General features: G+C 42.9%; 1 protein-coding gene across 1 annotated transcript in view; it reads right to left on the bottom strand.

Moving 5' to 3' along the window:
* Positions 1-27,384, bottom strand: part of GFRA1 (GDNF family receptor alpha 1) — a 239,581-nt gene that overhangs the window by 185,248 nt on the left and 26,949 nt on the right. Inside the window, exon 3 of the mRNA XM_088466456.1 lies at positions 20,882-20,965. Within this exon, the coding sequence (XP_088322582.1) occupies positions 20,882-20,965 (84 nt within the window). The remainder of the gene's footprint in view (positions 1-20,881; positions 20,966-27,384) is intronic.

The raw sequence follows: 27,384 nt of genomic DNA, 5'->3' as shown, positions 1-27,384 counted from the left end.
GACACTACATATACCTCTGTGAGGTATATGTACCTCTGACACTACATATACCTCTGTGACACTATAATACCTCTGTGACACTACATATACCTCTGTGACACTACATATACCTCTGTGACACTATAATACCTCTGTGACACTACATATAACTCTGTGACACTATATATAGCTCTGTGACACTATAAAACCTCTGTGACACTATATATACCTCTGTGACACTACATATACCTCTGTGACACTATATATATCTCTGTGACACTACATATACCTCTGTGACACTACATATACCTCTGTGACACTACAGTGTGTCCCTATAATACCTCTGTGACACTATATATACCTCTACAGTGTGTCCCTATAATACCTCTGTGACACTATATATACCTCTGTGACACTATAATACCTCTGTGACACTACATATACCTCTGTGACCCTATAATACCTCTGTGACACTATATATACCTCTGTGACACTATATATACATCTGTGACATTATATATACCTCTGTGACACTATATATATCTCTGTGACACTACATATAACTCTGTGACACTATAATACCTCTGTGACACTATATATACCTCTGTGACATTATATATACCTCTGTGACACTATATATATATCTCTGTGACACTACATATACCTCTGTGACACTACATATACCTCTGTGACCCTATAATACCTCTGTGACACTATATATACCTCTGTGACATTATATATACGTCTGTGACACTATATATATATCTCTGTGACACTACATATACCTCTGTGACACTATAATACCTCTGTGACACTATATATATCTCTGTGACACTACATATACCTCTATTATACTATAATACCTCTGTGACACTACATATACCTCTGTGAGGTATATGTACCTCTGTGACATTATATATACCTCTATGACACTACATATACCTCTATGACACTATATATACCTCTGTGACACTACATATAACTCTGTGACACTACATATACCTCTGTGAGGTATATGTACCTCTGTGACATTATATATTCCTCTGTGACACTACATATACCTCTGTGACACTATATATAGCTCTGAGACACTACATATACCTCTGTGACACTACAATACCTCTGTGACCCTATAATACCTCTGTGACACTATAATACCTCTGTGACACTACATATACCTCTGTGACACTACATATACCTCTGTGACACTATATATAGCTCTGTGACACTACATATACCTCTGTGACACTATAATACCTCTGTGACACTAGATATACCTCTGTGACACTTTAATACCTCTTTAACACTACATATACCTCTGTGACACTAGATATACCTCTGTGACACTTTAATATCTCTATGACACTACATACAACTCTATGACACTATAATACCTCTGTGACACTATAATACCTCTGTGACACTATAATACCTCTATGACACTATAATACCTCTGTGACACTACATATACCTCTATGACACTACAATACCTCTGTGACCCTATAATACCTCTGTGACACTATAATACCTCTGTGACACTACATATACCTCTGTGACCCTAAAATACCTCTGTGACCCTATAATACCTCTGTGACCCTATAATACCTCTGTGACACTATAATACCTCTTTGACACTACATATACCTCTGTGACACTACATATAACTCTGTGACATTATATATACCTCTGTGACACTACATATACCTCTGTGACACTATATATATATATATATACCTCTGTGACACTACATATACCTCTGTGACACTACATATAACTCTGTGACACTATAATACCTCTGTGACACTACATATTCCTCTGTGACACTACATATACCTCTGTGACATTATATATAGCTCTGTGACACTATAATACCTCTGTGACACTACATATACCTCTGTGACACTATATATACCTCTGTGAGGTATATGTACCTCTGTGACACTATAATACCTCTGTGACACTATATATACCTCTAAGACACTATAATACCTCTGTGACACTACATATACCTCTATGACACTATAATACCTCTGTGACACTACATATACCTCTGTGACCCTATAATACCTCTGTGACACTATATATACCTCTGTAACACTATATATAGCTCTGTGACACTATAATACCTCTGTGACACTACATATACCTCTGTGACACATATATATATATATATCTCTGTGACACTACATATACCTCTGTGACACTACATATACCTCTGTGACCCTATAATACCTCTGTGACACTATATATACCTCTGTGACATTATATATACCTCTGTGACACTATATATATATATATATCTGTGACACTACATATACCTCTGTGACCCTATAATATCTCTGTGACACTATAATACCTCTGTGACGTATATATACCTCTGTGACATTATAATACCTCTGTGACACTACATATACCTCTGTGAGGTATATGTACCTCTGTGACACTACATATACCTCTGTGACACTATAATACCTCTGTGACACTACATATACCTCTGTGACACTATAATACCTCTGTGACACTACATATAACTCTGTGACACTATATATAGCTCTGTGACACTATAATACCTCTGTGACACTATATATACCTCTGTGACACTATATATACCTCTGTGACACTACATATACCTCTGTGACACTATATATATCTCTGGGACACTACATATACCTCTATGACACTACATATACCTCTATGACACTATAATACCTCTGTGACACTACCTATACCTCTATGACACTATAATACCTCTGTGACACTACATATACCTCTGTGACCCTATAATACCTCTGTGACACTATATATACCTCTGTGACATTATATATAGCTCTGTTACACTATAATACCTCTGTGACACTATATTTACCTCTGTGACACTACATATACCTCTGTGACCCTATAATACCTCTGTGACACTATATATACCTCTGTGACATTATATATACCTCTGTGACACTATATATATATATATATATATATATATATATATATCTGTGACACTACATATACCTCTGTGACCCTATAATATCTCTGTGACACTATAATACCTCTATGACACTATAATACCTCTGTGAGGTATATATACCTGTGTGACACTATAATACCTCTGTGACACTATATATACCTCTGTGACACTACATATACCTCTGTGACACTATATATATCTCTGTGACACTACATATACCTCTGTGACACTACAGTGTGTCCCTATAATACCTCTGTGACACTATATATACCTCTACAGTGTGTCCCTATAATACCTCTGTGACACTATATATAGCTCTGTGACACTACATATACCTCTGTGACACTATAATACCTCTGTGACACTAGATATACCTCTGTGACACTTTAATACCTCTTTAACACTACATATACCTCTGTGACACTAGATATACCTCTGTGACACTTTAATATCTCTATGACACTACATACAACTCTATGACACTATAATACCTCTGTGACACTATAATACCTCTATGACACTATAATACCTCTGTGACACTACATATACCTCTATGACACTACAATACCTCTGTGACCCTATAATACCTCTGTGACACTATAATACCTCTGTGACACTACATATACCTCTGTGACCCTAAAATACCTCTGTGACCCTATAATACCTCTGTGACCCTATAATACCTCTGTGACACTATAATACCTCTGTGACACTACATATACCTCTGTGACACTACATATAACTCTGTGACATTATATATACCTCTGTGACACTACATATACCTCTGTGACACTATATATATATACCTCTGTGACACTACATATACCTCTGTGACACTACATATAACTCTGTGACACTATAATACCTCTGTGACACTACATATTCCTCTGTGACACTACATATACCTCTGTGACATTATATATAGCTCTGTGACACTACATATACCTCTGTGACACTATATATACCTCTGTGAGGTATATGTACCTCTGTGACACTATAATACCTCTGTGACACTATATATACCTCTAAGACACTATAATACCTCTGTGACACTACATATACCTCTATGACACTATAATACCTCTGTGACACTACATATACCTCTGTGACCCTATAATACCTCTGTGACACTATATATACCTCTGTAACACTATATATAGCTCTGTGACACTATAATACCTCTGTGACACTATATTTACCTCTGTGACACTACATATACCTCTGTGACACATATATATATATATCTCTGTGACACTACATATACCTCTGTGACACTACATATACCTCTGTGACCCTATAATACCTCTGTGACACTATATATACCTCTGTGACATTATATATACCTCTGTGACACTATATATATATATATATATATATATATATATATATATATCTGTGACACTACATATACCTCTGTGACCCTATAATATCTCTGTGACACTATAATACCTCTGTGACGTATATATACCTCTGTGACATTATAATACCTCTGTGACACTACATATACCTCTATGACACTATAATACCTCTGTGACACTACCTATACCTCTATGACACTATAATACCTCTGTGACACTACATATACCTCTGTGACCCTATAATACCTCTGTGACACTATATATACCTCTGTGACATTATATATAGCTCTGTTACACTATAATACCTCTGTGACACTATATTTACCTCTGTGACACAACATATACCTCTGTGACCCTATAATACCTCTGTGACACTATATATACCTCTGTGACATTATATATACCTCTGTGACACTATATATATATATCTGTGACACTACATATACCTCTGTGACCCTATAATATCTCTGTGACACTATAATACCTCTATGACACTATAATACCTCTGTGAGGTATATATACCTGTGTGACACTATAATACCTCTGTGACACTATATATACCTCTGTGACACTACATATACCTCTGTGACACTATATATATCTCTGTGACACTACATATACCTCTGTGACACTACAGTGTGTCCCTATAATACCTCTGTGACACTATATATACCTCTACAGTGTGTCCCTATAATACCTCTGTGACACTATATATACCTCTGTGACACTATAATACCTCTGTGACACTCCATATACCTCTGTGACCCTATAATACCTCTGTGACACTATATAAACCTCTGTGACATTATATATACGTCTGTGACACTATATATATATCTCTGTGACACTACATATACCTCTGTGACACTATAATACCTCTGTGACATTATATATACCTCTGTGACACTATATATATATCTCTGTGACACTACATATACCTCTGTGACACTACATATACCTCTGTGACCCTATAATACCTCTGTGACACTATATATACCTCTGTGACATTATATATACCTCTGTGACACTATATATATATATCTCTGTGACACTACATATACCTCTGTGACACTATAATACCTCTGGGACACTACATATACCTCTGTGACACTATATATATCTCTGTGACACTACATATACCTCTATTATACTATAATACCTCTGTGACACTACATATACCTCTGTGAGGTATATGTACCTCTGTGACATTATATATACCTCTGTGACACTACATATACCTCTATGACACTATATATAGCTCTGTCACACTACATATACCTCTGTGACACTACAATACATCTGTGACACTATAATACCTCAGTGACACTATAATACCTCTGTGACACTACATATACCTCTGTGACACTATAATACCTCTGTGACACTACATATACCTCTGTGACACTATATATACCTCTGTGACACTATATATAGCTCTGTGACACTACATATACCTCTGTGACACTATCTATAACTCTGTGACACTACATATACCTCTGTGACACTACATATACCTCTGTGACACTACATATAACTCTGACACTATAATACCTCTGTGACACTAGATATACCTCTGTGACACTGTAATACCTCTGTGACACTACATATACCACTGTGACACTAGATATACCTCTGTGACACTACATATACCTCTGTGACACTACATATAACTCTATGACACTATAATACCTCTGTGACACTAGATATACCTCTGTGACACTTTAATACCTCTGTGACACTATAATACCTCTATGACACTATAATACCTCTGTGACACTACATATACCTCTGTGACACTACATATACCTCTGTGACCCTATAATACCTCTGTGACACTACATATACCTCTGTGACCCTATAATACCTCTGTGACACTATAATACCTCTGTGACACTACATATACCTCTGTGACCCTATAATACCTCTGTGACACTACATATACCTCTGTGACACTACATATAACTCTGTGACATTATATATACCTCTGTGACACTACATATACCTCTGTGACACTATATATATATATATACCTCTGTGACACTATATATACCTCTGTGACACTACATATACCTCTGTGACACTACATATTCCTCTGTGACACTACATATACCACTGTGACATTATATATAGCTCTTTGACACTATAATACCTCTGTGACACTATAATACCTCTGTGACACTACATATACCTCTGTGACACTACATATAACTCTATGACACTATAATACCTCTGTGACACTAGATATACCTCTGTGACACTTTTATACCTCTGTGACACTATAATACCTCTATGACACTATAATACCTCTGTGACACTACATATACCTCTATGACACTACAATACCTCTGTGACCCTATAATACCTCTGTGACACTATAATACCTCTGTGACACTACATATACCTCTGTGACCCTATAATACCTCTGTGACACTATAATACCTCTGTGACACTACATATACCTCTGTGACCCTATAATACCTCTGTGACATTATATATACCTCTGTGACACTACATATACCTCTGTGACACTATATATATATATATATATATACCTCTGTGACACTACATATACCTCTGTGACACTACATATACCTCTGTGACACTACATATAACTCTGTGACACTATAATACCTCTGTGACACTATAATACCTCTGTGACACTACATATACCTCTGTGACACTATATATACCTCTGTGAGGTATATGTACCTCTGTGACACTATAATACCTCTGTGACACTATATATACCTCTGTGACACTATATATACCTCTGTGAGGTATATGTACCTCTGTGACACTATAATACCTCTGTGACACTATATATACCTCTGTGACACTACATATACCTCTGTGACACTACATATACCTCTGTGACACTATAATACCTCTGTGACGGTCACACCGCTGCCCTTACAGCTCCCCATCCTCAGAATGCTCTGGGCATTGCTGTAATCACCGGCGATTGTGGCCCCACCCCAGTGTCATGTCACATGGAGGAGGCGTGACCTGCACCGGGCCCACGAATAATGGTGTGAATATAAAGGTTCCCCACCCCTGCTGATGGTCATGCGGATGATCCGATGCCGCTGATCACATAAGCCGGCAGTGAGAGAACTTTACTACAGACGCCTCCTGTGGCTTTTGTATATTTTTGCCCAGTTGCTGCATACAAAGTGTACAGCTGTACACAGAAGGGGTCCTGGGTGAACGCACGGAGGCCCCCATATGCCTCTGCCTGACTAACATGCAGAGACGTTTATGGGGCGATGCGGGGGTGGGGATGGCCGGCGTTCCCAGAAGTATTTCCCGTTTTCCGGGAGTGGCAAGGCTAGGACCTGACGCTTACTAGGCTGGCCAGTGCCGTCCAACATCGCCACTGATGGTGGCGTTGGTGATCCCAGGCTGCGACCTCGTTCACAGCACTGGGATCGCACCTCCTGCTTCATTTGCATTTTAACAAGGATGGAATTGCAAAGCTGCTTGTGTGCGGCGTGTGTGCGGCGTGTGTGCGGCGTGTGTGCGGCGTGTGTGCGGCGTGTGTGCGGCGTGTGTGCGGCGTGTGTGCGGCGTGTGTGCGGCTTTGCAATTCCGTCCTCTGCTGAATCTCCCCTAAAGACTGTACAGTACATCTCTGAATTACGCCCAGTTCGCTATGGGGACGGCAAAATGTACAACACGCTATCACTTTACTACAAACTCTTCGCTTTGGCGGCGCTGACCGTGCGCATAAGAATGATACTGTGCGAATGTACATAAATAGGATGAACGCTCTGCCCAGTGACAGAGGGCGCTTTCTGTACCATTCACAGATGTGACGCTCCCATACAAAGCTCGTTGGCGTGCGCTCTCATTTATTGCGTTATTTCAGGCTTATCTCCCAGTATAGTGTCACCAATAAATGAAAGCTATCTGGAACAATTCAACATTTTCCAAGCTATAAAGTCACAATACTGAGGGATTTTAATAATGCACAATGGCCATGAAATATGCTACAAGGAAAAATATTGTTTTCTGATTCTTTCCCAGCAAAACGGCGTTTTCCCAGGCCTCACAGCTAAATGTGATTACACCGCCTCAGCCGCGTATCGCCGGATCTGATTTTATTATTTCTAGAAATGTATCTTTTATATGAAATATTAAGCCATCATGTTCCATACAAATTCCATTACAGGATTGTGACATTGCCGGAGACTGAGAGGAGTTGTGCGCCTGGGGATGGCTCAGCGTACGGGAAGTTACAGTAATATCTCCATAGTGCAGGTGTCTGACTATAAATAACCGGCTTTTATATAGATTACATATTACAACACAAACAGCTGTGAGCACAATATTGAAGTGATTAAAAAGTCCTGATACATCAATTATAAGTATTGATTGTAGAGAATAAGCGGTACGTCTTTTCAGGGGATTATTAAATCAGGTCCGCAGACAGATGATACCATGCTGGTAAACATTTTATATTAATCCACAAAACTACAAATTTTAAAAATGCAAAGAAAGTTACAAATCTCTGGCACAGTCGCCCCCTCGGCAGACTCGCTCCAATCAGCTGGCGTTGTACAGGTACTGTATCTGAGAACATCGGAGGGGTAACAAAGCCCATACTAAAGCAGGATTGGCCCATGGTAAAGCAGGATTGGCCCATAGTAAAGCAGGATTGTCCCATAGTAAAGCAGGATTGTCCCATAGTAAAGCAGGATTGTCCCATAGTAAAGCAGGATTGGCCCATGGTAAAGCAGGATTGGCCCATAGTAAAGCAGGATTGGCCCATAGTAAAGCAGGATTGGCCCATAGTAAAGCAGGATTGGCCCATAGTAAAGCAGGATTGGCCCATGGTAAAGCAGGATTGGCCCATGGTAAAGCAGGATTGGCCCATGGTAAAGCAGGATTGGCCCATGGTAAAGCAGGATTGGCCCATGGTAAAGCAGGATTGGCCCATGGTAAAGCAGGATTGGCCCATACTAAAGCAGGATTGGCCCATGGTAAAGCAGGATTGGCCCATACTAAAGCAGGATTGGCCCATGGTAAAGCAGGATTGGCCCATGGTAAAGCAGGATTGGCCCATGGTAAAGCAGGATTGGCCCATGGTAAAGCAGGATTGGCCCATGGTAAAGCAGGATTGGCCCATGGTAAAGCAGGATTGGCCCATGGTAAAGCAGGATTGGCCCATGGTAAAGCAGGATTGGCCCATGGTAAAGCAGGATTGGCCCATACTAAAGCAGGATTGGCCCATACTAAAGCAGGATTGGCCCATGGTAAAGCAGGATTGTCCCATAGTAAAGCAGGATTGGCCCATGGTAAAGCAGGATTGGCCCATGGTAAAGCAGGATTGGCCCATAGTAAAGCAGGATTGGCCCATAGTAAAGAAGGATTGGCCCATACTAAAGCAGGATTGGCCCATGGTAAAGCAGGATTGGCCCATAGTAAAGCAGGATTGGCCCATGGTAAAGCAGGATTGGCCCATAGTAAAGCAGGATTGTCCCATAGTAAAGCAGGATTGTCCCATGGTAAAGCAGGATTGGCCCATGGTAAAGCAGGATTGGCCCATAGTAAAGCAGGATTGGCCCATAGTAAAGCAGGATTGGCCCATGGTAAAGCAGGATTGGGTGAGTGGAATGAAGTATCAGACACTCCTATCCTCATTATAATTGGACGTCCCTTTACAGATAGGTAGCACAGTAGTTAGCATTGATGCCTCAGAGCATGGATTCAATTCCAACCAGGGCCCCATCTGTGAAGAGTTTGTATGTTCTCTGCTGTGGTGGAAGAGAAGGGGCGGGGCCTCTATCCAGCTCTCACTGCGCAGCTGCTAGACTGACACAGTAACGGATAGAAATATGGAGAAATCCTATTTGCGCATAGCAGCTATTTTTATGTACGCCGAGGCGTAGGTTTTACTAAATAGACCAGTTATTCTTTTTCACACTTCAAAGGCTATGGGGAATATTTTTCAAAGTTCGATTTTACTTTCGACTTGATGTACAATTTAGCTCACCTCAAATCGAATCAAATCGAATGTACAAATCCCTCATCAAATCCCACATTTACTAAAATTCGATTTTAGAAGCCTTTTCTAAATCAAACTCGATTTGGTTCGACTTTTGAACAGTGACCTGATGTTCGACTTTCCATGCCCATGTCCAAATCGAACACCAAATCCTATTCAAAATCGAACTTAAAATCTCCAAATGAATAAACCTGCTTAATGCTTTCAATTTTAGCATGAGCAGGTCTGATTGACACAGATGCATGCACAGATCAGTGAGATCCGTGCACGCATCTGTGTGTAAAAATCATCTAAAGTGTTAAAATAAAAAAAAAATTATGTGGGGTCCCCCTCTAAAATCACAACCAGCCCTGGACTTTTCAGAGCCAGTCCTGGTTGTTTAATTACTAGGGACAAAAGACGTAGGGGTCCCCTGCATTTGGCACAACCAGCACTGGGCTCGGCGAGCCGGTCCTGGTTTTGGAAATACAGGGGACAAAATGAGTAGGGTTCCCCTGTATTTTCCATAACCAGCACCGGACTCTTTCTAGCGGGTGGGCTGACTAGCGGTCAAGTATAATGCTTTGGCCGGGAAACCTGGTCAAAGACTAGCTGTGGCATTACACACCCGCTAGAAAGAGCGTTTGTCCCCTGTATTTCCAAAACCAGGACCGGCTTGCTGCGCCCAGTGCTGGTTGTGCAAATACAGTGGGCCCCTACGTCTTTTGTCCCATGTATTTTCACAACCAAGACTGCCTCTGAAAAGTCCAAGGCTGGTTGTGATTTTAGGAGGGGACCCCACATATATATTTTTTTTAAATGTAACACTTTACAAGTATTTTACACACAGATGAATGCATTGATCTCACTGATCTGTGCATGCATCTGTGTCATTCATACCTGCTCATGCTAAAATTAAAAGCATGTCTATTCATTTGGGGGTTTTAAGTTTGATTTGGTGTTCGAATTAAAATCGAATATTAGTAAATAAGGGATTTGTGTGTTGGACTATCTAAAAGTTCCAATGTTTTTCTGATGTTTCATTTGAAGTGGGATTCTGTTTTATGTTTGATTTGAATCAATACCGGAATAAAATAACTACTCATTGAATGAACCTTATTTTGTGTAAACTTGAAAGATTTCTAATAAAGTTTCATTTTATGGAAATATTTATTTAGTAACTTGTCATTACTATGGGGGCATCGTGGCATGCGTTTGCTCTGGGCAGCAGGATAACGCTCCATGTCACACAGCACACGTCACCTCATACTGGTTCCAGCAGGATAACGCTCCATGTCACACAGCACACGTCACCTCACACTGGTCCCAGCAGGATAACGCTCCATGTCACACAGCACACGTCACCTCACACTGGTCCCAGCAGGATAACGCTCCATGTCACACAGCACACGTCACCTCACACTGGTCCCAGCAGGATAACGCTCCATGTCACACAGCACACGTCACCTCACACTGGTCCCAGCAGGATAACGCTCCATGTCACACAGCACACGTCACCTCACACTGGTCCCAGCAGGATAACGCTCCATGTCACACAGCACACGTCACCTCACACTGGTTCCAGCAGGATAACGCTCCATGTCACACAGCGCACGTCACTCATACTGGTTCCAGCAGGATAACGCTCCATATCACACAGCACACGTCACCTCACACTGGTTCCAGCAGGATAACACTCCGTCACACGTCATCTCACACTGGTTCCAGCAGGATAACGCTCCATGTCACACAGCACCCGTCACTCATACTGGTTCCAGCAGGATAACGCTCCATGTCACACAGCACACGTCACTCATACTGGTTCCAGCAGGATAACGCTCCATGTCACACAGCACACATCACCTCACACTTTTTCCAGCAGGATAACGCTCCATGTCACACAGCACACGTCATCTCACACTGGTTCCAGCAGGATAACGCTCCATGTCACACAGCACACGTCACCTCACACTGGTTCCAGCAGGATAACGCTCCATGTCACACAGCACACGTCATCTCACACTGGTCCCAGCAGGATAACGCTCCATGTCACACAGCACACGTCATCTCACACTGGTCCCAGCAGGATAACGCTCCATGTCACACAGCACACGTCATCTCACACTGGTCCCAGCAGGATAACGCTCCATGTCACACAGCACACGTCACCTCACACTGGTTCCAGCAGGATAACGCTCCATGTCACACAGCACACGTCATCTCACACTGGTTCCAGCAGGATAACGCTCCATGTCACACAGCACACGTCACCTCACACTGGTCCCAGCAGGATAACGCTCCATGTCACACAGCACACGTCACCTCACACTGGTTCCAGCAGGATAACGCTCCATGTCACACAGCACACGTCATCTCACACTGGTTCCAGCAGGATAACGCTCCATGTCACACAGCACACGTCACCTCACACTGGTCCCAGCAGGATAACGCTCCATGTCACACAGCACACGTCATCTCACACTGGTTCCAGCAGGATAACGCTCCATGTCACACAGCACACGTCACCTCACACTGGTTCCAGCAGGATAACGCTCCATGTCACACAGCACACGTCACCTCACACTGGTCCCAGCAGGATAACGCTCCATGTCACACAGCACACGTCACTTCACACTGGTCCTGCATGGAAATACTAATAAATATTATATTCAAATCCTGATTACGGTCACTATGCAGCTGAGATTAGTAACACTGCGGCTGTTGTAGTGTGGTATAATGACTAGTGTGTGATTCTGATGGCGGGTAAAACTGACGTACTGAGCATACCAGCCTATTAATCACTGTGCCAGTTCGCTGGCGGTTTTAGCGCTGTGCTTTGCATTGGCATCGGCCGCACAAATCCAATCACAGAGAGCTTTCCATCAACATAACCAATATCACATTTACATGTAAATGCAATCCTTTTAATTTAATTGGGTTTTCATAAGGCCAACTGTGTCTTGGGACCCCTGAGGATAACGGGGAGATGTACTGTGGTGCCGAACCCAGATCAAAGATTTGTGTCCTGCCCCCCAATGTGACAATAAATGGATTGCGAGGAGACAGCCGCCCGCGCGCCTCCTACCATCACCGGCAGCCTTTGAAATGTCTCAGACAAAAGCGGTGAAATCCTTGGTAATTTCAACCTCAAGAGGAATTTTAAAAAGTGCTGTAAGACAAGGTCTTAGCATTGGGAGGGACAGAGGGACAACAGGGACTGAGAGCGGCGGGAGAGACACCAGACCTCGCTGCATTCCACCGTCCAGACAGCGGGTATGTGGCCAATACAGAAGGTCAGCGGATGGAGGGGTCAACACTGCCACCTACAGGCTGCCTGGTTGCATCACATCAAGCAGACAGGTCTCCTGTAATTCTGCAGGCAGGGACCATTTCCATCTGCTGACTGTGATTATTAGCTCAGCACAGATATCGCACAGGTCTGTCTAGCGCATATCACGGGACAGTGTCCTCCCTGGGACTAGGCCAACAACGTAAAAGATGGCTGTACCTACATTTCCTGGTCAGTTTATTATATGATACAAGTAAAAGACATTGGGCCAGATCAGATTTGAACACAGATGCGGCTGGGCTTAGTCTTTTGCCGCAGTTGCGCCTGCGTCTTTATACTAATGCCGTCACATTAGAACCGCCCCCTTCATGGATTTCAATGGGGATGTTTTTCTCCTAAATACTGCTCAGCTCATCCTCATTTTTGTCTTAAAGAGGAAAATCCACTTTGATATTATATTTTTTTTTATTAATTTCCCCCGATTCATAATACAATTGCTGCTATCCCATATTTCTGCTGTGTTCTGGGAGACAAATGAAGATATATGCCAGGTTTTCCTGCAGAGTCTGCCTGTGAGCTGGAGAGTTCCGCCAATATGTAAAAGCATATTTTCGTAACCTATGTACTTGTAAGATGGAGAATTCCGCTGATATGTAAAAGCATATTTTCCTAACCTATGTACTTGTAAGATGGAGAGTTCCGCTGATATGTAAAAGCATATTTTCCTAACCTATGTACTGGTAAGAAGGAGAGTTCCGCTGATATGTAAAAGCATATTTTCCTAACCTATGTACCTGTAAACTGGAGAGTTCACCCTGGTTTAATGGAGTGATACGGTTTCTTTCTAATGTGAGGCCATTTCCTGTAGGTGGTTCATCGTTACTGCTGCAGAGAAGCTGATAATGTTTTCAACTATAAATTATATAATAAAAGGAAAATCATATTATGTTAACTGGAGGAGATAAATGTGAACAGAAATATCTGAGTGGACATCCCCTTTAGCTGAGGCAGTGGGGGGAATATGAGAGTCTATTTATTATGTGTTTGGAGATTTGCGCCTATAAATGACTACTAAGCAGGCAGAACACTGGCCCATGTGTGTGTATGAGACTGGTGCGTGTCCTCGCGTGTGTGTATAAGACTGGTGCGTGTCCTCGCGTGTGTGTATGAGACTGGTGCATGTCCTCGCGTGTGTGTATGAGACTGGTGCATGTCCTCCCGTATAACTGCAAACCGCCCCCTGATTGCATCTCTTGTCCAGCTGCATTAAATTATCTCCTCCCGCAAATAGGAAGTCTTGTTACACTTACACCAACATTAGCGCACCTAACCCGTCACCAGTAAGGCATTCTAAATCTGTCCGACTACCACTACAAATGTTCTCACACCGCAGACGGTGCCAGTTTGTCCCACGTATTCCACTGCACTTTGGACTTTCACTTTTGCATGGTTGTAAATGAGTCTTTAGTTGGGTACAAACTTTGTCGACAGATCGGTCAGTAGACTGATTGGTGAGCTATACTCACTTACCAATCGGCCGCCCAACGTGTCTGGGCTGACAACACAACTGGTAAGGCGTTTATATTTACCACCCGTTTGAGATGTCAGTGTCAGCAGTTCCTGCAGCAAGTGTACGAGGGGTGAGAGGGTCGCGCAGCAAGTGTACGAGGGGTGAGAGGGTCACGCAGCAAGTGTACGAGGGGTCAGAGGGTCGTGCAGCAAGTGTACGAGGGGTGAGAGGGTCGCGCAGCAAGTGTACGAGGGGTCAGAGGGTCGCGCAGCAAGTGTACGAGGGGTCAGAGGGCCGCGCAGCAAGTGTACGAGGGGAAGAGGGCCGCGCAGCAAGTGTACGAGGGGTGAGAGGGCCGCGCAGCAAGTGTACGAGGGGTGAGAGGGCCGCGCAGCAAGTGTACGAGGGGTCAGAGGGTCGCGCAGCAAGTGTACGAGGGGTCAGAGGGTCGCGCAGTAAGTGTACGAGGGGTCAGAGGGTCGCGCAGCAAGTGTACAAGGGGTCAGAGGGTCGCGCAGCAAGTGTACAAGGGGTCAGAGGGTCGCGCAGCAAGTGTACAAGGGGTCAGAGGGTCGCTAATAATCCATGTGTCAGTGTGTCCTTGTACTAACAATCCATGTGTCAGTGTGTCCTTGGTCTAATAATCCATGTGTCAGTGTGTCGGTCTAATAATCCATGTGTCACTGTGTCCCTGGTCTAATAATCCATGTGTCAGTGTATCACTATACTATAATCCATGTGTCAGTGTGTCCTTGGGCTAATAATCCATGTGTCAGTGTGTCCTTGGTCTAATAATCCATGTGTCAGTGTGTCCTTGTTCTAATAATCCAAGTGTCAGTGTGTCCTTGTACTAATAATCCATGTGTCCGTGTGTCATTGTACTAATAATCCATGTGTCCGTGTGTCATTGTTCTAATAATCCATGTGTCAGTGTGTCCTTGTTCTAATAATCCATGTGTCAGTGTGTCATTGGTCTAATAATCCATGTGTTAGTGTGTCATTGTTCTAATAATCCATGTGTCAGTGTGTCCTTGTACTAATAATCCATGTGTCAGTGTGTCCTTGGTCTAATAATCCATGTGTCAGTGTGTCCTTGGTCTAATAATCTATGTGTCAGTGTGTCCTTGTTCTAATAATCCAAGTGTCAGTGTGTCCTTGTACTAATAATCCATGTGTCCGTGTGTCATTGTACTAATAATCCATGTGTCCGTGTGTCATTGTTCTAATAATCCATGTGTCCGTGTGTCCTTGTACTAATAATCCATGTGTCCGTGTGTCATTGTTCTAATAATCCATGTGTCAGTGTGTCATTGGTCTAATAATCCATGTGTCAGTGTGTCATTGGTCTAATAATCCACGTGTCAGTGTGTCCTTGGTCTAATAATCCACGTGTCAGTGTATCACTATACTAATAATCCATGTGTCATTGTATCACTATACTAATAATCCATGTGTCATTGTATCACTATACTAATAATCCATGTGTCAGTGTGTCCTTGGTCTAATAATCCATGTGTCAGTGTATCACTATACTAATAATCCATGTGTCATTGTATCACTATACTAATAATCCATGTGTCATTGTATCACTATACTAATAATCCATGTGTCAGTGTATCACTATACTAATAATCCATGTGTCAGTGTGTCCTTGGTCTAATAATCCATGTGTCAGTGTGTCATTGTTCTAATAATCCATGTGTCAGTGTGTCCTTGGTCTAATAATCCATGTGTCAGTGTGTCCTTGTACTAATAATCCATGTGTCAGTGTGTCCTTGTTCTAATAATCCATGTGTCAGTGTGTCCTTGGTCTAATAATCCATGTGTCAGTGTGTCCTTGGTCTAATAATCCATGTGTCAGTGTGTTATTGCTCTAATAATCCATGTGTCAGTGTGTTCTTGGTCTAATAATCCATGTGTCAGTGTGTCCTTGTTCTAATAATCCATGTGTCAGTGTGTCCTTGTACTAATAATCCATGTGTTAGTGTGTCCTTGGTCTAATAATCCATGTGTCAGTGTGTCCTTGTTCTAATAATCCATGTGTTAGTGTGTCCTTGGTCTAATAATCCATGTGTCAGTGTGTCATTGCTCTAATAATCCATGTGTCAGTGTGTCATTGCTCTAATAATCCATGTGTCAGTGTGTCCTTGGTCTAATAATCCATGTGTCAGTGTGTCATTGCTCTAATAATCCATGTGTCAGTGTGTCATTGCTCTAATAATCCATGTGTCAGTGTGTCACTATACTAATAATCCATGTGTCAGTGTGTCCTTGGTCTAATAATCCATGTGTCAGTGTGTCCTTGTACTAATAATCCATGTGTCAGTGTGTCCTTGGTCTAATAATCCATGTGTCAGTGTGTCCTTGGTCTAATAATCCATGTGTCAGTGTGTCCTTGGTCTAATAATCCATGTGTCAGTGTGTCCCTGGTCTAATAATCCATGTGTCAGTGTGCCCTTGTTCTAATAATCCATGTGTCAGTGTGTCCTTGTTCTAATAATCCATGTGTCAGTGTGTCATTGTTCTAATAATCCATGTGTCAGTGTATCACTATACTAATAATCCATGTGTCAGTGTGTCCTTGTACTAATAATCCATGTGTCAGTGTGTCCTTGGTCTAATAATCCATGTGTCAGTGTGTCCTTGGTCTAATAATCCATGTGTCAGTGTGTCCTTGGTCTAATAATCCATGTGTCAGTGTGTCCCTGGTCTAATAATCCATGTGTCAGTGTGCCCTTGTTCTAATAATCCATGTGTCAGTGTGTCATTGTTCTAATAATACATGTGTCAGTGTATCACTATACTAATAATCCATGTGTCAGTGTGTCACTATACTAATAATCCATGTGTCAGTGTATCACTATACTAATAATCCATGTGTCAGTGTGTCACTATACTAATAATCCATGTGTCAGTGTATCACTATACTAATAATCCATGTGTCAGTGTGTCCTTGTACTAATAATCCGTGTGTCAGTGTGTCCTTGTACTAATAATCCATGTGTCAGTGTGTCCTTGTACTAATAATCCATGTGTCAGTGTGTCCTTGTACTAATAATCCATGTGTCAGTGCGTCCTTGTACTAATAATCCATGTGTCAGTGCGTCCTTGTACTAATAATCCATGTGTCAGTGCGTCCTTGTACTAATAATCCATGTGTCCGTGTGTCCTTGTACTAATAATCCATGTGTCCGTGTGTCCTTGGTCTAATAATCCATGTGTCAGTGTCCTTGTTCTAATAATCCATGTGTCAGTGTGTCCTTGTTCTAATAATCCATGTGTCAGTGTGTCCTTGTACTAATAATCCATGTGTCCGTGTGTCCTTGGTCTAATAATCCATGTGTCACTGTGTCCTTGTTCTAATAATCCATGTGTCAGTGTGCCCTTGTTCTAATAATCCATGTGTTAGTGTGTCCTTGTTCTAATAATCCATGTGTCAGTGTGTCCTTGGTCTAATAATCCATGTGTCAGTGTGTCCTTGGTCTAATAATCCATGTGTCACTGTGTCCTTGTTCTAATAATCCATGTGTCAGTGTGCCCTTGTTCTAATAATCCATGTGTTAGTGTGTCCTTGTTCTAATAATCCATGTGTCAGTGTGTCCTTGGTCTAATAATCCATGTGTCAGTGTGTCCTTGTACTAATAATCCATGTGTTAGTGTGTCCTTGGTCTAATAATCCATGTGTCAGTGTGTCGGTCTAATAATCCATGTGTCAGTGTGTCCCTGGTCTAATAATCCATGTGTTAGTGTGTCCTTGGTCTAATAATCCATGTGTCAGTGTATCACTATACTAATAATCCATGTGTCAGTGTGTCGTTGGTCTAATAATCCATGTGTCAGTGTATCACTATACTAATAATCCATGTGTCATTGTATCACTATACTAATAATCCATGTGTTAGTGTGTCCTTGGTCTAATAATCCATGTGTCAGTGTATCACTATACTAATAATCCATGTGTCAGTGTGTCCTTGGTCTAATAATCCATGTGTCAGTGTGTCCTTGGTCTAATAATCCATGTGTCAGTGTGTCCTTGGTCTAATAATCCATGTGTCAGTGTATCACTATACTAATAATCCATGTGTCCGTGTGTCCTTGTACTAATAATCCATGTGTCAGTGTATCACTATACTAATAATCCATGTGTCCGTGTGTCCTTGTACTAATAATCCATGTGTCAGTGTATCACTATACTAATAATCCATGTGTCCGTGTGTCCTTGTACTAATAATCCATGTGTCACAGAGACTTCCTGGCTCATTCTCAGTGCAGGTCATTGTCATTTAGGGACGTGCAGAATTCCCAGCATGCACAGCGTCCGTTTTATCACACGGAATGACAATTTATATCTGTACAGAATATAAAGAATTGCTACAGGTAGAAGTTTACATGTTTGCTAAATACACGGCAGAGATAATAAAAGACAGAATGAGGCAGAGATACTGTTATATACCCACGTGCGCAATACACAGAAACGCACACAGCCAGCTACAGCCAACAGCTATATGACCACAGAAGAATTTACTTACAGCTTAGTTAAAATACTTTGGGACAAAGGGCCGTATTCAATTAGTTTCACACCCGTGATACTTTTTCACACCCTGGCCTTTTCACCTACATTACGTATTTTAGCTATGGAAATTTATCATGCGCACCCCCGCTATTCGCCGTTTTCGGTTCCAAAACACGCGAACGCAACCCGGCAAATGCAAACCAGGCAAAAAGTACTGTCAGAATTAGGGAAATCAGCCTGACACCCCCTAAAAGATGCACTAACATTGGGGATCAATGTACCTGTCCCCGAATAGCCCTAATAAAGCTATTTGGGGTACTTAAGGTGTGTCAGTATCTTCTAATTAGCGTCTTTGCACTAGTGGTGAAGAATAGCATTAAGCCGTTATTTTTGGAGAAAATAAGTAGTCCTATCAAATTTGGGGTACATGAAAATGGGTGCTAGCATGGTTTAAAGTCGCTAAAGCATAGTTTAAAAAACCATTAAAAACGTACCTGCAGCAAACACCTCCCCCACACCTGCAGACCCCCCAAAAGTCTGTTTAGCTAGTTTTTAAGTGTGTACCCGAACTTTGCACTTTTTCAAAGTAATTTTTTGGGGTGTTTCTCTATTTTTTTTTTTACGCAGTTGTCCTTTGGGGGGCTGTCCCAAGGGTGCTGTGTGGTTTTCCCACCTTTGCACCCCAAAATGGCGATTTTGCAAATTTTTTCACCAATGATTCTTAGGCGAAACTTTTTCGCCTATTACACTGCATTGCGTTTTCCCGTACGCGAAAAGAGTTTGCAATTGAATACCAAGATACAGTAAGTTTCCGCCTAGCCAAAAGTTGCAAACGAGAGAGATTCCGACTTTTCGGGCTAATTGACTACGGGCTAAAGTTGCAGAGAAGTCTGTTTTGCGGCTGGATCTTGCTATTTTACGCAGTGCGCATAGTCCCTAGCTAAGCATAGGCCACAAGGAGCATCTATGGGACATTCGGTCGTGAGCATCTCAGATTTCCAAGCAAGCAATGGGGCCGTATTCACAGACGGCTCATCTGCAAGTCTGAATGAAGCCCATAGTGTGTATATACTGTATATAAATTGTACATAATAATCCTATCCCTGACGCACGTTATCGCTTCATCACCATTGTTACACTTGGGGAATCAGAAGTCACAGTCCGAGCCCTTTGGGAGTTGGGCTTATTGGGAATACAACATCAGTCACATGACTGAATACAGAGATACAGTCACAGTATACAGCACAGCATTACACATTATCCAGCATTGCGGCTACTTACCCGATAGGCTGGAATCCATTTTGAAGATGTCAGACAGACGGTTATTAACTGGCTCATAGGGAGAATCCTCCAGCAGCTCGTTCCCTGCAGGAGACACAGAAGAGAAATGATCGTGTTACAAACAGACACTAGGAATGAAGATGACGCATCCGTGACGAATGATGGTGGAGTCCACCAGCGCTATCTAAAAATGGGATCCTCTAAATGCACTGCCATGGATTGCGCCACAGCCCAATTCTGTACAGATGGGACATGGTGGGGGAAGGGGCCATGCAGCTCCAGCGAGGACAGGAATTGGGTCGCTGAATGTAAATTCAGGCCTAAGGGTTGGAGATAACCTGGTTCTCAGATCTGGGAGCCCAGTGTGTCATTATCTCTGGTCTGGGGCAGGACAGTGTAGTAGGGAATTACCCCTATGGGAAAAGGGTTCAGCAGCTTGATGGACAGATGCTGAATGCTCTGACCTCACTGGCTGCCGTTAGTATACCTGGGCCGCTTTCTGCTCCAGAGCTGTACCTCAAAATCATATATAATAAAGGGTTACTAGTCCCTTTACAGATCAGGACACTTGTAGATTAGTAGACATTAATCTAAGGAGATAATCTACATTACTAATCATTTCACGCTCTAACCACTGCTGCCCACCTCATGTTCCTCTCTCATCGCTCTACCTCTGCTGCCCACCTCATGTTCCTCTCATCGCTCTACCTCTGCTGCCCACCTCATGTTCCTCTCATCGCTCTACCTCTGCTGTCCACCTCATGTTCCTCTCATCGCTCTACCTCTGCTGCCCACCTCATGTTCCTCTCTCATCACTATATCTCTGCTGCCCACCTCATGTTCCTCTCTCATCTACCTCTGCTGCCCACCTCATGTTCCTCTCATCGCTCTACCTCTGCTGCCCACCTCAAGTTCTTCTCTCATCTACCTCTGCTGCCCGCCTCATGTTCCTCTCTCATCTACCTCTGCTGCCCGCCTCATGTTCCTCTAACATTGCTCTACCTCTGCTGCCAACCTCATGTTCCTTTCTCATCATTCTACCTCTGCTGTCCGCCTCATATTCCTCTCTCATCATTCTACCTTTGCTGCCCACCTCATGTTCCTCCCTTACCTACCTCAGCTGCCCACCTCATGTTCCTCTCTCATCATTCTACCTCTGCTGCCCACCTCATGTTCCTCTCTTACCTACCTCTGCTGCCCACCTCATGTTCCTCTCTTACCTACCTCAGCTGCCCGCCTCATGTTCCTCTCTCATTGCTCTACCTCTGCTGTCCGCCTCACGTTCCTCTCTCATCGCTCTACCTCTGCTGCCTGCCTCATATTCCTCTCTCATCGCTCTACCTCTGCTGCCCACCTCATGTTCCTCTCTTACCTACCTCAGCTGCCCGCCTCATGTTCCTCTCTCATCTACCTCTGCTGCCGCCTACATGTTCCTCTCTCATCGCTCTACCTCTGCTGTCCGCCTCACGTTCCTCTCTCATCACTCTACCTCTGCTGTCCGCCTCACGTTCCTCTCTCATCACTCTACCTCTGCTGCCCGCCTCATGTTCCTCTCTCATCACTCTACCTCTGCTGCCCACCTCATGTTCCTCTCTCATCGCTCTACCTCTGCTGCCCACCTCATGTTCCTCTCATCGCTCTACCTCTGCTGCCCACCTCATGTTCCTCTCTCATTGCTCTACCTCTGCTGCCCACCTCATGTTCCTCTCTCATCGCTCTACCTCTGCTGCCCGCCTCATATTCCTCTCTCATCGCTCTACCTCAGCTGCCCACCTCATGTTCCTCTCTTACCTACCTCAGCTGCCCGCCTCATGTTCCTCTCTCATCTACCTCTGCTGACCACCTACATGTTCCTCTCTCATCGCTCTACCTCTGCTGTCCGCCTCACGTTCCTCTCTCATCACTCTACCTCTGCTGTCCGCCTCACGTTCCTCTCTCATCACTCAACCTCTGCTGCCCGCCTCATGTTCCTCTCTCATCACTCTACCTCTGCTGCCCACCTCATGTTCCTCTCTCATCGCTCTACCTCTGCTGCCAACCTCATGTTCCTCTCTCATCGCTCTACCTCTGCTGCCCACCTCATGTTCCTCTCTCATCGCTCTACCTCTGCTGCCCACCTCATGTTCCTCTCATCGCTCTACCTCTGCTGCCCACCTCATGTTCCTCTCTCATTGCTCTACCTCTGCTGCCCACCTCATGTTCCTCACTCATCGCTCTACCTCTGCTGCCCGCCTCATATTCCTCTCTCATCGCTCTACCTCAGCTGCCCGCCTCATGTTCCTCTCTCATCTACCTCTGCTGACCGCCTACATGTTCCTCTGTCATCGCTCTACCTTTGCTGCCCCTGTCAGTCAGTCCACTGGTTCCCTGTACTATATTCAGTAGCTCCTCTACCGCACTACTTCTCATTCTCTCCCGCAGGATCTCTCCCCGGCCGCTCACAACCTCTGGAATGGACTCCTGAGCTGGATTAGATTCTCACCCAGACTCGCAGTCTTCAAATGTGCCCTTAAAACTAAGTTTATCGTTTTAGGCTTCCAGCCCTCCTCCTATCTCACCAGTCCCTCTTCTCTCTTTTGTATCCACCTACACCCTATACCACCTATACCCCCTATAGAATGTAAACTCTTAGAGCAGGGCCCTCTTCCCATTGCCTTCTCTACATAATTATGTTAGCAGAACGCTGTAATCATATTTTTATGTAAAGTTGTGGAATTGTCTATATCTGTCTGTACATATGTTATTTGTCTAGTTCCCTTTTTACTGTGCTAGGAAAAACTTATGGCGCCTTCTAAATAAAAGATAATAATAATTGGCGGTTATTTTCACCAGCGCAGTTGATAAATTGTAGCGATAAGGAATATTTTATCGCCTCCATAAGTGGTGACACAAAGTCAGCTATATCACTGGAGAATAAGGGCTCAATCCTATTAGGTGCGAATTGCAAGATGCGAGGTGTGACTTGCTATTATCACTTCGAATTCGCATAGTGAATTAATTTCGCAATCCAATTAGCAACATGCACTGATCAGTCAGACCGAATTCGCAACTTTCCACTCGCACCTCCCTGAGGGTGAGAGACGGAAAGGAAAATCTTTATTTTAAGGTTAAAATGTCGGGACACTGTGCTGAATCCCTTGGACACCCCCCCTAATGACCAATTAGGCAATTGGAAGTTTCCAAGTAGTTTAATTGGGCCAATAATTACATGTCATTTTTGGGGTGAAAAAAGAAAGTCCTCAAATTACGTTTGTTTTTTATTATTTTCTTGCATTTAAAACCCCCCGCAAATCAGCCATTTAACAAAATTTCAAAACCTACAGTAACTTCCTAATGGCCACAAACAGCCATCTATACGGTCCTACTAATGAAATGATCCATATTGGGGGGTTCAGAATGGTCTCCCCACATTTTCATGCATTTCTCGCAAATCTCATTTGGCAGTCAATTCGCACTCCTCTGCTGCGAGTCGTGCGAATAGGTATTTTTAATTGGATTGGAGAATTCTCGGGAGCGTGCTTCGCTGCGATATGTGCGAGTTTACAGAAACAAACTCGCAATTCGCACCCAGTAGGATTGAGCCCTAAGACTCAGACGCCATGTTGTCCGGGAACATTTAGACAATGACAAATAAAAGATACTCAGGGCCTGATTACAGATATGTCTGGACAAATCTTTTAGGTCACTATTGATCACACAACAAAGAAATTACTGATAGGATACAACTACTATTCCCTATGGCACAGTGTAACACCACATTGTTGCAACGTTCAGTAAGCTCTCCATCCACACAGGCGGAAAAACAGGAATCTGGACTTTTATCCCACGGCGGCGGTTGTGCCAGAACGCAGGTATATTTCTGTCCTTCATCCATAGACTTTGGTGCAGGCTGCAGAGGGCTACCTATCCGTCTGTCCTTGTACAGAAGATGCCTCTGAGCAGGAGCTAGAGACTGTCGCCCAGCTGATGTAATACAAGGTACAGATGTCAGGTGCATCCTCTATAAAGCAGATGTATTGATCTCTATGTAGAGATGGTGATCCCCCATGAAAGCGCAGCAGTCTGGTGTTACCTGAGGAAACTTCTTCATCAATCCTGTGATTATAGGCTCAGGGGAGATACACAAAGCACCAGCCGCATTCCGCTCCTTCCAGCGCTAACGGACGTGACTTCCACACTGTGGAGAACTTTATACTGTGAGGGCGAGAGGCTCAGAGGAACGTGCGCCAATTGGAGGAGCATGTCTCATTTATTTACGTAGTACTGGCATATTCTGCTGTGCTTTACAATTGGGAAGACCGTTATAAGTCGTGACTGGGGGGTAAGTGGGCACCTGCTTGCAGGCTTAGGGAAGTCGGTGTGTTCTTACTGCAGAGATTGGGTGCGTACGGGCGACGCAGAGGCATTTCCAGCTTACGGCTGAACAGAAGAGAAATGAGCTGTGATGGGGCGTCCCAATGCTGAGAAGTCACCAAGCTGTGGTCCATGCAGAGCTGGAGGTAAGTGCAATTACACCTCTCTTCAGGTGTGTCTTGTACACCAAGCATAGGGTAGGCGCAGTGATGGCGATCAAATCGGTTAGAGAACGGACGCATACGGGTGACTATAGGCATTATGTCTGTGCACGCCCTGTTCCTGTCTGACTCTGCGCCCGGCCCTGAGTGGTCACTTATGGGAGAGTTTGGGACATGACACAACTAGAGCTACTGTAGGCCGAGGGCCACGGCGGTAACCCCTGGGAAATCCTCCTCACATGGTTAAGGCCAGTAAACATGTTTGGCTCACACTCACCTACTCTCCTGATACCTCCAGGTGACTCCCGACTATCATGCCATATCTCATACATACTTTTGAATTATTCAGGTATCACAATGTGAATTTGGGGCGACATTATGACAACCCATCCGCATTACCGATTGTGATAAAAAGGGCCCTGAGGGAGAATGCGATGATCGCAGCAGCACCTGACCTAATTTTGCAACGCGTTAAAAAATAAATTGTTGTGGGGATGTATCAAACGTAAAAAAGCATAAGTAGCTTAGCGAAAACTGCTATATCATACGTAGTCATACAAACTGCTATATAATACGTAGTCATACAAACTGCTATATCATGCGTAGTCATACAAACTGCTATATAATACGTAGTCATACAAACTGCTATATCATGCGTAGTCATACAAACTGCTATATCATACGTAGTCATACAAACTGCTATATCATACGTAGTCATACAAACTGCAAACTGCTATATCATGCGTAGTCATACAAACTGCAAACTGCTATGTCATGCGTAGTTATACAAACTGCAAACTGCTATATCATACGTAGTCATACAAACTGCAAACTGCTATGTCATGCGTAGTCATACAAACTGCAAACTGCTATGTCATGCGTAGTTATACAAACTGCAAACTGCTATATCATACGTAGTCATACAAACTGCTATATCATACGTAATCATACAAACTGCTATATCATACGTAGTCATACAAACTGCTTTATCATACGTAGTCATACAAACTGCTATATCATACGTAGTCATACAAACTGCTATATCATACGTAGTCATACAAACTGCTATATCATACGTAGTCATACAAACTGCTATATCATGCGTAGTCATACAAACTGCTATATCATACGTAGTCATACAAAGTGCTATATCATACGTAGTCATACAAACTGCTTAATCATACGTAGTCATACAAACTGCTATATCATACGTAGTCATACAAACTGCTATATCATGCGTAGTCATACAAACTGCTATATCATACGTAGTCATACAAACTGCTATATCATACCTACGCATACAAACTGCTATATCATGCGTAGTCTAACAAACTGCTATATCATGCATACTCATACAAACTGCTATATCATGCGTACTCATACAAACTGCTATATCATGCGTACTCATACAAACTGCTATATCATACGTAGTCATGCAAACTGCTATATCATACGTAGTCATACAAACTGCTACATCATGCGTAGTCATACAAACTGCTACATCATACGTACTCATACAAACTGCTATATCATGCGTACTCATACAAACTGCCATATCATGCGTAGTCAGACAAACTGCTATATCATACGTAGTCATACAAACTGCTATATCATGCGTACTCATACAAACTGCTATATCATACGTAGTCATACAAACTGCTATATCATACGTAGTCATACAAACTGCTATATCATACGTAGTCATACAAACTGCTATATCATGCGTAGTCATACAAACTGCTATATCATACGTAGTCATACAAACTGCTATATCATACGTAGTCATACAAACTGCTATATCATACGTAGTCATACAAACTGCTATATCATGCGTAGTCATACAAACTGCTATATCATACGTAGTCATACAAACTGCTATATCATACCTACATATACAAACTGCTATATCATGCGTAGTCATGCAAACTGCTATATCATGCGTAGTCATACAAACTGCTATATCATGCATACTCATACAAACTGCTATAT

The sequence above is a fragment of the Taudactylus pleione genome, unplaced genomic scaffold, assembly GCF_031769625.1.
Source record: "Taudactylus pleione unplaced genomic scaffold, aTauple2 ptg003137l, whole genome shotgun sequence".
Taxonomy (NCBI): domain Eukaryota; kingdom Metazoa; phylum Chordata; class Amphibia; order Anura; family Myobatrachidae; genus Taudactylus; species Taudactylus pleione.
Note: the sequence above shows the minus strand (reverse complement) of the source record. Positions and strands in the feature narration are given on the sequence as shown.